Source organism: Ailuropoda melanoleuca, chromosome 15, assembly GCF_002007445.2.
Source record: "Ailuropoda melanoleuca isolate Jingjing chromosome 15, ASM200744v2, whole genome shotgun sequence".
Lineage (NCBI taxonomy): Eukaryota > Metazoa > Chordata > Mammalia > Carnivora > Ursidae > Ailuropoda > Ailuropoda melanoleuca.
Window position 1 is genome coordinate 21,036,453 of NC_048232.1, and position 12,731 is coordinate 21,049,183.

General features: G+C 37.5%; 1 protein-coding gene across 1 annotated transcript in view; it reads right to left on the minus strand.

Annotated features, from left to right (window-relative positions):
* The window catches only part of C15H10orf67 (chromosome 15 C10orf67 homolog), a 147,212-nt gene that overhangs the window by 10,606 nt on the left and 123,875 nt on the right, over window positions 1–12,731 (minus strand). Inside the window, exons 17-18 of the mRNA XM_034644363.1 lie at window positions 9,087–9,167; window positions 8,948–9,005 (exon numbers count right to left, since the gene is read on the minus strand). Coding sequence (XP_034500254.1) covers window positions 8,948–9,005; window positions 9,087–9,167 — 139 coding nt within the window. The remainder of the gene's footprint in view (window positions 1–8,947; window positions 9,006–9,086; window positions 9,168–12,731) is intronic.

A 12,731-nucleotide genomic window follows, 5' to 3' on the forward strand; every position in this document is an offset into this window, starting at 1 on the left:
AGAAATTGAGGATTTAAGGATTAAAGTATTATTTAAAAAATTTACATTATTGAAAATCAAATATTTTTAGCTCTTTTTTGTTCTTGCGTTCCACTACTTTCATTTATATATACCTTATGAATTCATTGGCATTTTTTTTAGTCTAGGAGCAGCTCAGGTCATGATCTCAGGGTTGTAAGACTGAGCTCCATGTCGGGCTCTGCAGTCAGCGCAGTCTTCTTTGGTTTCTCTCCCACTCCCTCTGACGTTCCCCCCACTCTCTCTTTCTCTCTCTAAAATAAATAAATAAATCTTTAAAAGTAAATAAATGAGGGCGCCTGGGTGGCTCAGTCAGTTAAGCGTTTGCTTTCAGCTCTGGTCCTAATTCCAAGGTCCTGGGATCGAGTCCCACATTGGGCTTCCTGCTTCATGGGGAGCCTGCTTCTGCCTCACACGCTACCTGCCACTCCTCCTGCTTATGCTCTCTCTCACTGTCAAATAAATAAATAAAATCTTAAAAAAATGCTACCAGGAAGAAAACATAAAATGCTCGCAAATGATTAACAAATCAAGAGCAGACTTCACATAACTCTGAGCAGAGACTCAAAGGCAATGGTATAAATAATAAAATGTGAAGGAAAAGATAATTGTCAACTTAGAATTTCATATCTGACTCAATTACCATCACGAGTGAGGTAAAAATTAAGGAAAACAAAATTTACCATCAATAGGGCTTCACTAAACAAATTATTGCGGTAATAATTTTTAACATACATATACAAAAACATACACATATCCATAAATATATACACTAAAACAAAGAAAAAGGTTTATAATTTTTTTGACATTTACCATAGCAGTATTTTTCTAGATAGGTCTCCTGAGGCAAGGGAAACCAGAGCAAAAATAAACTATTGGGACTACACCAGAAATAAAAGCTTTTGCACAGCAAAGGAAACTATCAGGGAAAACAAAGGCAACCTACTGAATGGGAGAAGATATTTGCAAATGATATATCCAATAAGGAGTTACTATCCAAAATACATAAAGAACTTAAACAATTCAACACTAAGAAAACCCAAATAATCTGATTAAAAATGGGCAGAGGAACTGAATACACATTTTTCCAAAGAAGACATACAGATGGCCAACTGACATGTGAAAATATGTTCAACAACATTAATCTTCAGGGAAATGCAAATCAAAACTACAATGAGGTATCATCTCACACATGTCAGTAAGGCTAAAATCAAAATGACTAGAAATAACAAGTATTGGTGAGGAAGAATAGAAAAAGGAACTTGTGCATAGTTGGCAGAAATTGTTGGTGAAGACACTATGGGAAACAGTATAGAGGTTCCTCAAAAGATTAAAAATAGAACTACCATATGATGTAGTAATTTCACTACTAGGTATTTACTAAAGAAAATGAAAACACTAATTCAAAAAGATTCTGCACCCCTGTTTATTGCAGTATTATTTATAATACCTAAGATAATGGAAGCAACCCAAGCATCCATTGATAGGTGAATGGAGAAAGATGGAGTGTGTGTATATATATATATATATATATGATGGAATATCACTCAGTCATAAAAAGAATGAGATCTTGCCTTTTGTGACAACATGGATGGACCTAGAAGGCATTTTGCTAAGTGAAAGAAGGCAGACAGAGAAAGACAAATAATATGATTTCACTTACATGTGGAACCTGAAAACCAAAATAAAGGAATAAACAAACAAAAAGCAGAATCAGACCTATAAATACAGAGAACGAGAGGGGAGGTGGGTGGGGAAATGGGCAAAATGGGTGAAAGGGAGTGGGAGGTCCGGGCCTCCCGTTATGGAAAGAATAAGTCACAGACATAAAAAGTACAGCTTGGAGAATATAGTATGGTATTCTAATAGTGACACTTCAGAATGTGTCCTGTTAAGAAAGAAACAAGAGAAAGCTACCACTGACTGCTCTATTCAACATCTTAGTGACAATCCTAGCCAGTGCAATAAGAAAAGAAAAAATAAATGGTATATAGATTGGAAGACAGAAGTTTTTAAAATTATAGATGACATGGTTGTCTAAGTGATGAGACTTTCAGATGAGCTATGAGGATCAATAGAGCTCAGCAAGTTTGTTGGAAACAAGATGAAAATACAGAACCCAACATTCAACAGTGATAACATTTAATATACATCAAAGAAATCAAAGTAAGAGGTTTTTTTTTCACGGATCTTGAAATGGTAAACCTAAAATTCATAGGAAAAAGTAAAAAAACAAGAAAGGCTGGGACAATTTTGAAGACCAAGATGGGGGGAATTGCTGAGCCAGATATCAAGTTTTATTTTAAAACCAAAGTTATCACAACTCTGGTATTAGAACAGAAAGGACAAATAAGTCAATTCAACAAAATGGAGAGCCTAGAAAAAGTCCATACTTGCAGGGAAACTTGGCTAATGTCAGATGCAGCATTACAAATCACGGGGTTGGGGAAGCAGATAATGGTGATAGGGTAATCTGCTATTCTGTTGGAACAAAAAAATTGGGCTCCAAAATCATTCCATCTACAAAAATAAATTCTGCAGCTTTAAAGCACCTAAGTGTGAATATCAAATTGGTAATATTTTTAGAAGACAATGTAGGATTAGCTTTATACATTTAGAGTAAGAAAATTTATCTAAAATAGATAATAAAGAACAATTCATAAATTAAAAGATTGAAAAATAAAACTACATAAACCTAAAAAAACTTTGGTTCAACAAAAGACATCAAAAGCAAAGTTGAAAGACACACTATAGACAGTGACAAGATATTTGTGAAACATGTAACTGACAAAAGGCTAATGTTCAGAATTTATAAAGACTCCTAATCAATCAGAAAAAGGAAAACAACCAAATAATACAAAAATAGTCAACTACTAAAAACAAGCAATTCATAGAGGAGGAAGCCAAAATGGTCAATAAACAAAAAAATTATTCTCACCGGTTATCAGGGAATTTCAAATTAAAGAATGGGAGATAATTTCACACCCATTAGAGCAGCAAAAATTAAAAAGTATGGCAACCTCAAGTGTTAGTAAGAATTTGGAACACTGCAAACCCATAAACTACATGTATGACTCTAAATTAGCATAACCACTTAGCACAATTTGACAGCATCTAGTAAAATTAAAGATGTATATACTCTTCAACTCAGCAATTCCATTTGGAAAGGAAAATCTCACCCTTATGATTATGAAAATGTACAAGGATGTTTATAGCAGTGGTGTTTACAACAGCAACAAACTGAAAATCTTCTAAATTCCCATCAGCAGGAGAATGAATATATTGTAGAATTTCATACGATGGGATATACTATACAACAGGCAAAATAAATGAACTCAAGATACAGCAAAATATTGTCATCAGATTTTAATAACATAACACTCATGAGGAAAAAAGAAAAAAAACTAGCATTTATATAATCCTTGAAAACATGCCAAATGACATTATATATATATGTGTATGTGTGTGTGTGCGCGCGCACGCTCACAGAAATATAAAGTATACAAAATCAGTGGGTTTTGGTCAGTGGTTACCTCTGGGGAGGAAAGGAGGGAAATAGTTACCAGGCAGCTTCAACTCAATCTTCACTGTTTTATTTCTTCTATGAATTAAGCATGGCAAAATCTAACAGAGCCAGGTGTAATGTAATCCTATGTTGTCTATATTTCTAGTATTTGAAATATTACACAATAAAACAAAATAGTTTCTATATTAAAATGTCTATGAAGAATTTAGGCTTTCCTCAATTTGTTCTTACTGATAGGAAAACACGAATAATTAAATTATTTTATAATTTTTTTGGTCACCTCTAGCTTCCATTGTGTGGAATTTAGTAGCAGACAACACACTTCTCCCTATGACCTACTTTTTTCTGTGTGCTTGTTTCTTTTAAGATGAAAAACCTACATTAAAGGAGTTGTACTACCCAGGAACATAATTAGCTGAGGACTGGAGTCCACTGCTCTTTCTTTTCTTTTTTTTTTAAAGATTTTATTTATTCATTTGAGAGAGAGAGAGCAAGCGCGAGAGGGTACGAGGCAGGCGGAGGGGCAGAGGGAGAGGGAGAAGCAGACTCCCCACTGAGCAGGGAGCCCTATGCCGGGCTCGATCCCAGGACCCTAGGATCACACCCCCAGCCGAAGGCAGACACTCAACCTACTGAGCCACCCAGCGGCCCCTCCACTGATATCTCTATACACTGCCCACTTTCCTAATCTTAATTTATTCCATCAGTTTCCAAACTTGGGGTTCCTTCAGTTGAAAGTAACATTCATATGGTACCTTTTGCACTCAGAGATGTCATTTCTAGCTCAGTAAGGGTGTACGTGATATGCCCACAAATTTGCATGAATCTGTACACTATATGTTGTAACATTTCATGATTTCGTAATGGAACCATTCTTAAATTTAAAAATTAATACCCACTGTCTCTGCACTAATTACACCCTTTCTCAATATTTTGTTATCACCATAATGGCTTACATGGTTTTAGAAGACCCCTTAACTAATAGCGGAGCAGCCAGGCAGCTAAGGTGTGGGATGCAATTAGTGGTCAGGGGATCCAAGAGGCAGTGGACTCCTCTCGTGGTCCAACACGTGAACAACAATGCACACAGAAAACGTTCTTGTCTCATGGTTTTCGCTTTGAAGAGCTCTCAGCGCCAGTTTGGACACAATTAGGAATGTGTTTCGTGGCATTTATTAAATGAAACATTACCCACATATACTTAAAAGCATCACTAGACTAAATTAATACAAGACAGTCCTGATATCAAATTAAGAAAGTACTTTAAAGATTACGTGTATGTCTTGACCCTCTTTTCTACTCAATGTTTACGATCTTACAAATTCAAAGTAATTTGCCTGTTTACTTATTTCAAAGATTAGCACTGTGTTTTCAAAGGATAGATTACCTTTAATTTTCCTTTTTCACATTTTTCAATCCCCTCTCTGACCAATGGACAGAGCCTCAGTTAGATAGAGAACCTCTGATCTTTGTGATTAATTCTCTGGCCCAACTGGTCATCGTGACCGCTTTCTACGTCACTGAGAATTCACAGTATTTGGAAAGGTGTTTTAAGAGACATGCTGCTGATCTTCCAGGCTTTCATTACCATCTAATATCCTAAATCCAATGGCTCAAGGAGAAATTATCTCTAGACCAGAAAAATTCCTAAGGCTAGGTAGTTGAGATTAGCCCAAATCTCAAAGACAAGGATAACATATATAACTTAGAAATGTACGGTTTGGATAATAGGTAATTGGTGACAATAGGTAAACAGCACGTGGTAACAGTGATATTATTAACACTTACGGATCCCTTAATATATTATGTTTAGTAAATGAGCTTAGTCCTGATACTTAACTCATATTTATGGATTAATTCTTTCTTCTAACTTTTTAATAGCCATCAAATTAAATGCTAAATGATGTTGTAGTTTATGCAAATATGTATATATATAGTAATACTATAAAATATGCAGTTGAATATGAATTTGAAAATCTTACTTATATTAATTACAGTTAAAATCTAGAAATGATAGATAAAATGATGCTAACGCTATGCCTGAAATTTCTTTAGCTTTTTATCTTTTATTTAAGTTCCAATTTCTTATGTGATTTGTAAAATTATTTTTGTGTTAAAAACAGGGGCCACTGAACTCCACTCTCAATACTTATTTTTACAAGTTGGTGGAAAACACATTTACAAAAAAATATTTTTCAAGTCCAGAGCTTCAAAGGATGAAAAGAAAGGTTTTTGACTTATTTCAAATATGTCACGATTGTTCCACTATGCTTTAAAAGCCTTTAAAGTCACCTGTTCCATGTGTCTTCCCCCAACATCCGAGAGAGTGAACAAAACAATGTAATCTAGGTTTAGATTTGGGTTTCTCCTGTGTTTCAGATACTTATGTTTGAGCTTTCTCTCACTGACAAGCTACTTAAAGGGTCAGTGTTACTTTGAGGTTTTATCTACGAGATTCGTGTCTTTGGGGCTCATTAAGAACATTTCCAAAGATTACAATGTCAATAGCACCTAATTACTGGACTGTGAGAAAGGTCTTCTTGAGTACATAAAATCCGGGGCAGTGCACGGCACACAATGGGCTGCTCAGATCCCAAATTTTATCACCGTTAAGTAGCAAACAAATTAATAATGTTACCTGGGCTCTCTTGGGATCATTACTACCGCGTAAAAACTGCTTTGGAATTCTGCAGACAGTATCATACCTCATTTTTTATTCCCTTATATTAACAAGGATCTCCCTCCCTCCCTCCCTCCCTCTCTCTCTCTCTCTCTCTTAGCTATTTATCTGCTTTTCTACATTGCATGAGAGACTCCCTGTTGTTCTGTTTAGAAATTTTTTGGATTAAAACTTGCAACGTAACAAAAAGTCATTTTCAATCCGGTTAGGAAAGATGTATCACCTGATATAACATTGTTCCAAAACTATATTTTATGTTTCACTTCACTGTTTTCAAAATACCTACTGCGTATTTTGATATTAATGATCAATTTCGTTCTTCGACTTATGTTGGTAGAAAAATAATTAATGAAGAACCGAGGAGAGGCTGGTTCTTTTAAATCACCAGCCCCACCTACTGCTGAGGACATGATGACCCTTGTGCTGTGGGCTAAAAGGTAGGTTTGCAGGCTTTACTGGGGGGACTTGGGGAAAATGTGATCAACAGCTCAGAGGCAATAGGGGTTAGCTACGCACATAACATATATCTCACGTAATCCTCATCACAAAGCTATGAGGTGGGGTCACCCTCCCCGTTTTCCACAGCAGAGGGACTTGAGATGATGTCAGTAAGTAAGTGGTTGGAGCTGGGATGGACACTGAAGTCTGTCGGCCTCCATGGCCTCTCTGCTATGTCCCGTATTTTCCCCTTGCGTGTGGTTGAGAAGGGGGGGGACATGTCATGCATTTGTATTGGCACAAGTCAATTGAATCGAGTGGTGACAAGCCAGGGCTCTCCGTCCACACTGTCTGGGCTTGAATCCAGCTGTATCCCCTGTTTGTGTTGTAACTCTGGTTAGCCTACGAACCCTCTCTGTATCCAACCCTGTCCTCTGTAGACTGGGGGAAAGCAAGAGCGCCAGCCTCCCCGGGTTTTGTAAGGATTAAGGCGAAAACGTGAAAGACATTTACGATAGTGCCTACATCCACTCCATGTTATACACAAGTTTTAGAAGAATCTTGTAGAGAGAAAGTACAACCCAGGAACCTCTTGGGCTCTTTGATGCAACACTGAGGTCCCTGTTAACAGGGAGGCTAAATATTCAGTAAGTATTTAAATATTAATATTCTATTTACATAGTCTAAAAAATGGAGCTCAATACAATGGGGACTTTATAGAGTTCGATTCGGGGTCCATCACCAGATGGGTAATCCCAGTAATCCCCCGTGCTATAGAAAATAATAAATATTGTCTATAAATCAGGTACAGACTAATGTGGCTAAATGCCTCTTTAATAATGTATTTGTGAATTAGCTTGAAAATATTAATAATGAATTAAACTCTTTCCTAGGCGCCTGAAGGGGGTACTCGAGCATCTGAAGTATCTAAGAAACTTGGGGTGATTGCTCATGAAGATGATTTGGCCCTTGGAATGTCTAGTGTGGATCCCATCCAGCAGCCATAACCTGTCGGCTAATGAGATTCACTTATTCCCCGCGTTAGCAAATGAGTAATTCAGCTTTCCTCCTGGCATTCATTTATTCATTTCTATTCATTAAAAATAGAATATTTATTTCTAGTAAATTTTGGATTAACTGGAGTCCACTTTACCAGAAACTTTTGTGCACCAGATTATTTCCCCCTGCTCTATCTTCATAGGGAACAACAGGGCGTGGCAAACTTGTATCAGAGATTTAGTAAAAGAAAGTTCAGGGTTTTGCCCAGAGGCACTGGGTATGACCATTGTCACATATATTTCTGCAATGCAGATTAACATTCAGAATGATAGAGATTTGTGGTGGACTGTAAGATTACGGATCATGAAAAAGCATTTACATTTCGTTTTATTCAGTAAGGAAAGGAGCGGACTAAGGAATGGTAGCAGGATTTTCATTAGACAGGGTAGAAACAACTATCTTTTGCATTTTCAGGGCTGAGGAAAGGGAGTGACCCTTGTTTCGGCTGGGGGGGGTACTGCCTTGTATTTCAGGGGACCATCAAGGTTCATTTGTACCACTGCAAATGGACCTTTGAAAAATGGTTTGCTTGGCTGTGGAAAATCAATTCTGGATGCAAAACTCTCCACTGAATCTTTTGGTGGTATGGGATGCTGCTTTTAACTAAACTCTCTCACTAAAATGTCAGGCCAACCACAGGTTCCAAATTCAACCATTTAGCTTTGATGATAAATCATGAGAGTCTCTCTTCTAATACATTGCGTTGTTTTAGAAGTCACTTACTGCGTGGGTTAGAATTTCCCACAACTCAACTGATCTAATCTTATTTCTCTACACTTAGTTAACTGTTGATACCCTTAAAAGGTAGCCACTCTGCAAGCTAGTAGGGCACGTTGTAGTGTCTGGGCCTTTCTATCCTCTAAACGGCAGCCCTGTGGTGTTGGAAGATTTCTATGTCCCTGGGGCAGGTACTTCCAGAACAGGTATTACCTATAACGTAAGCACTGCAGAGAAAGACTCTCTGTGGCATGGAAGCCCAGAAGAAAGGTTTTTCTCTGCTGAAGCAGTCTAGTCTTTCAGTTGGCCGCGACCAATATTCAGAAATGCATATTAGCATTCTTTGATTCAGCACATCTATGTATTAGTTTTATAAACTGGCTGAAAAAAAGCCATGCATTCATCCAGAATTCCAAATGCCTCAGGGTAACAAGAAGAAGATGTCAATCTTGACTAAGGACCCATTCTGTGTGTGAACCATTTTTTTTCCCAGCAGTAAAGATTCTTACCTTTTGATAAAGGAGAAAAAAATATCTGATCACTGACCACATCCATGTCCTTGTCCATCTGCAGGTAAAGCAAAAGTTTCATTACTGAGGTTGAAGAAAGCAACCAATTAAAATAATAGAGAAAAAATAATCTACCTACCAAAGGTGGATGATCACTTCCAGAAGACATAGAACTTGTTATCAGGTTCCCTTTAGACTGCACAAATAAAGGCTTTAATTTCTGAAAGACACAAAAGGTATGTACTGTGTTATCAAGCAGCAGTGATTATCAAATCAAATGGATGTAGGAGTTTCTTTGGCCCTTAATTAGCCAAGATGTGAAAACTAAGCTCCTAACTTATTTGTTAAATATGGCTGGCAAAAATCCTTTCCTTGAAACCCATGTTTTTGTTATTTTTTTTTTCCTGAGAGAAAATTCAAGAAAAACGTTTTCTTCAATGGCTGTTCTGACTCTACCTTTCCCTTCCCTTCCCTTCCCTTCCCTTCCCTTCCCTTTCCTTACTTTTCTTTTCTTTTCTTGCCTCTCCTCTCCTTTTTTCCCCTCCCCTCCCCTCTCCTCTCCCTTCCACTCTCCTCCTCCCCCCTCCTGTCCCCTCCCGTCTTCTCCTCTCCTCCTTTCTTTTAAGTACAGTTGACACACAGTGTTACCTGAGTTTCAGGTGTATAACTTAGTGATTTGACCAGTTTGCATGTTATGCTATGTTCACCCCAAGTACAGCTACCCTCTGTCCCCTGACTTTACTTCCTTTGATGATCTTTACCCCATTTGGGGTTTGCAACATGTCACTGGCCAGGTATCACAGGGCTGTCCCCAGCATCTCCGCGCTCTGGGATACCAGGACAGTAGTGGTCCTGATTCCCAGGAACTGAATGGTGAAAACCCAGAAGTATCTCTTCCAGGAGCCCATGCAAGCAGAATTGTCCCCAGCATCATTTATTGCAAAGAAAATGACAACAATAAACGTGTGAGGGTGAAAAGGACCAAAGGTACACTAATGTTTATCAGAAAGACACCTGAGGTCCACGGATGTACGCTGGCGATTTAGGTGAAGTTTTCCTTCTTCAGGGCTTCTCTCTTGTTGATTTGTGTGTGTATATTTTTCTATGCTCCCTAGCCCACTCCCAGTCTGTTCTCTGCATCTGGAAGCTTGGTTTTTGTTTGTTTAGATTCTACGTATAAATGGGATCATATGGTATTTGTCTTCCTCTGTCTGACTTATTTCACTTAGCATAATAACCTCAAGGTCCATCCATGTTATTGCAAATGGCAATTTTCATTCTCTTTTGTGGCCAAAAAATATTCCTTTATGTACATACACCAAATTTTCTTTACCCGTTCATCTATTGATGGGAACTTAGGTTGTTTCCATATCTTGACTATTAGAAATAATATTGCAATAAACATGGTGTATAAAAATTTTCAGATTAGCATTTTTGTTATCTTCAGACAAATACCCAAAAGTGGAATTGCTTAATTATATGCTAGTTCTATTTTTTATTTCTTAAGGAACATAATACTCTTTTGCATATCGATGGCACCAATTTACATTCCTACCAGGAGTGCGCAAGGATTCCCTTTCTCCACATCCTCACCAACATTTGTTATTGTTGTCTTTCTGGTAATAGTCATTCTAACAGGTGTGAGTTGATATCTCACTGTGTTTTTGACTTGCATTTCCCTGATGATTAATGATGTTGAACTTTTTTTAAAAAAAGATTTATTTTAGAGAAAGAGCATGCGAGCTGGGGGAGGGGCAGAAGGAGAGAGAGAGCATCTCAAGCAGACTAATTGCTGAGCATGGAGCCCATCACTGATAACTTGTAGCTTGCAATATGCTGGTATTCCACATCCTTGGTCAAATTTATTCCCAAGTATTTTATTCTTTTTAATGCAATTATGAATAGGATTGTTTTCTCAATTTCTCTTTCTGATCGTTCATTATTAGTGTAAAGCAATACAACAGATTTTTGTGTATTGATTTTGTATTGTAATTTTTATTAGTTCTAACAGCTTTTTTTTAATGGCGTTTTTAGGGTTTTCCATGTATAAAATCACGCATCTGCAAATAGTCCAAGTTTTACTTCTTCCTTTCCAATTTGTTTGCATTTTATTTCTTTTTCTTGCCTAATTGTTGTGGCTACGACTTCCAATATTATGGTTTTTAAAAACATTTTCAAAATATTTTATTTATTTATTTGACAGAGAGAGAGAGAGAGTACAAGTAGGCAGAGCGGCAGGCAGAGGGAGAGGGCGAAGCAGACTCACCACTAAGCAGGGAGCCCGATGCGGGGCTTGACCCCAGGACTCTGGGATCACCACCTGAGCCAAAGGCAGATGCTTTAACTGACTGAGACACCCAGGCACCCCGACTCCCAATATTATGTTGAATAAAATGACAAGAGTGGACATCCTTGCCTTGTTCCTGATCTTACAGAAAAAGCTTCAGCTTTTCACCATTGTATGTCAGCTGTGGGTTTGCCATACATGCCCTTTATCATGTTGAGGTGCATTCCCTCTATGCCAGCTTTGTTGAGAGCTTTTACCAAAAATCATTGTTGATTTTCTTCAGAAAAAGGAATGCTTTTCCTGCATCTATTGAGATGATCATGTGAGTTTTATCTTTGTGATGTATCACACTCATTGATTTGAAGATGTGAAACCATTCTTGCATCCCTGGCATAAATCCCACTGATCATGGTGAATGATCCTTTTAATTACTGAATTTCGTTTGCTAATATTTTGCTGAGAATTTTTGCATCTATGTTCATTAGGAATATTTGGCCTGTAATTTTCTTTCTTTCTTTTTTTTTTTGTGGTATCCTTGTCTGATTTGGTATAAGTGTAATGCTGGCCTCATAAAATGTGTTTGGAAGAGTTCCTCCTTTTTTATTTTTTGGAAGAGTTTGGGAAGTGTTAGTATTGATTCTTCTTGGAATATTTGATAGAATTCACCAGTGAAGCCCTCTGGTTCTGGGTTTTTTTTGTTGCTGTTGCGAGGTATGATTATTGATGCAATATCCTTGCTAGTAATCATTCTGTTCAGATTTTCTATTTCATTATGATTTGGTCTTAGTAGGTTACATATTTTTAGGGATTTATCCAATTCTTAGAGGATTTCTATGAATAAATAAGTATAAGACAACTCCGTAGACACAAAAGGCTTAAACTTGAAGCACTAATTCAAAGAGAAAACCTGAATGGCTAATAAACATATGAAAAGATGATCACATTTATTAGTAGTCAGAAAAATGGGGAAAAAAGTTACACACACACACACACATATGCACCCCAAAACCACAAGAAGAAACCATTACATAATCAGGAGACAGACAAAAATTATAGTCTGACAATATCAGTGGCAGAGACAGCAAGGAATAGCACAAACTTTCATCCATTCCTGGTTAAAGTGTTAATTAGTAATAATAATTTGGAAAATGATCTGGCTTTACGTTATATGGCAGAGACGGTTCGTCATCCCTCAATATCTATTCTCCCTTTTTCTTTTGGTAGCATTTTCATTGGGTATTTGGCCACCCAGTTTTCTCAGTTTTTTGCAGTTTGATCAGACCAGTGGGATATGAGTGGATGCGATGTATGCCATCTTGGGGTCATATACTTAAGTACTAACGTGCTTGCCCTGGACTCCCCCTTCTGCAGCATACACCCACAGACATGGAGTTCACCAACTTTCTTGGTGTGGATGAGGGAAGCATCCGAGGAAATGGCAGAGCAATGACTGAAGAAACCTGTGTATCATCATGGCTGTGGAGTACTGCTCAAGCC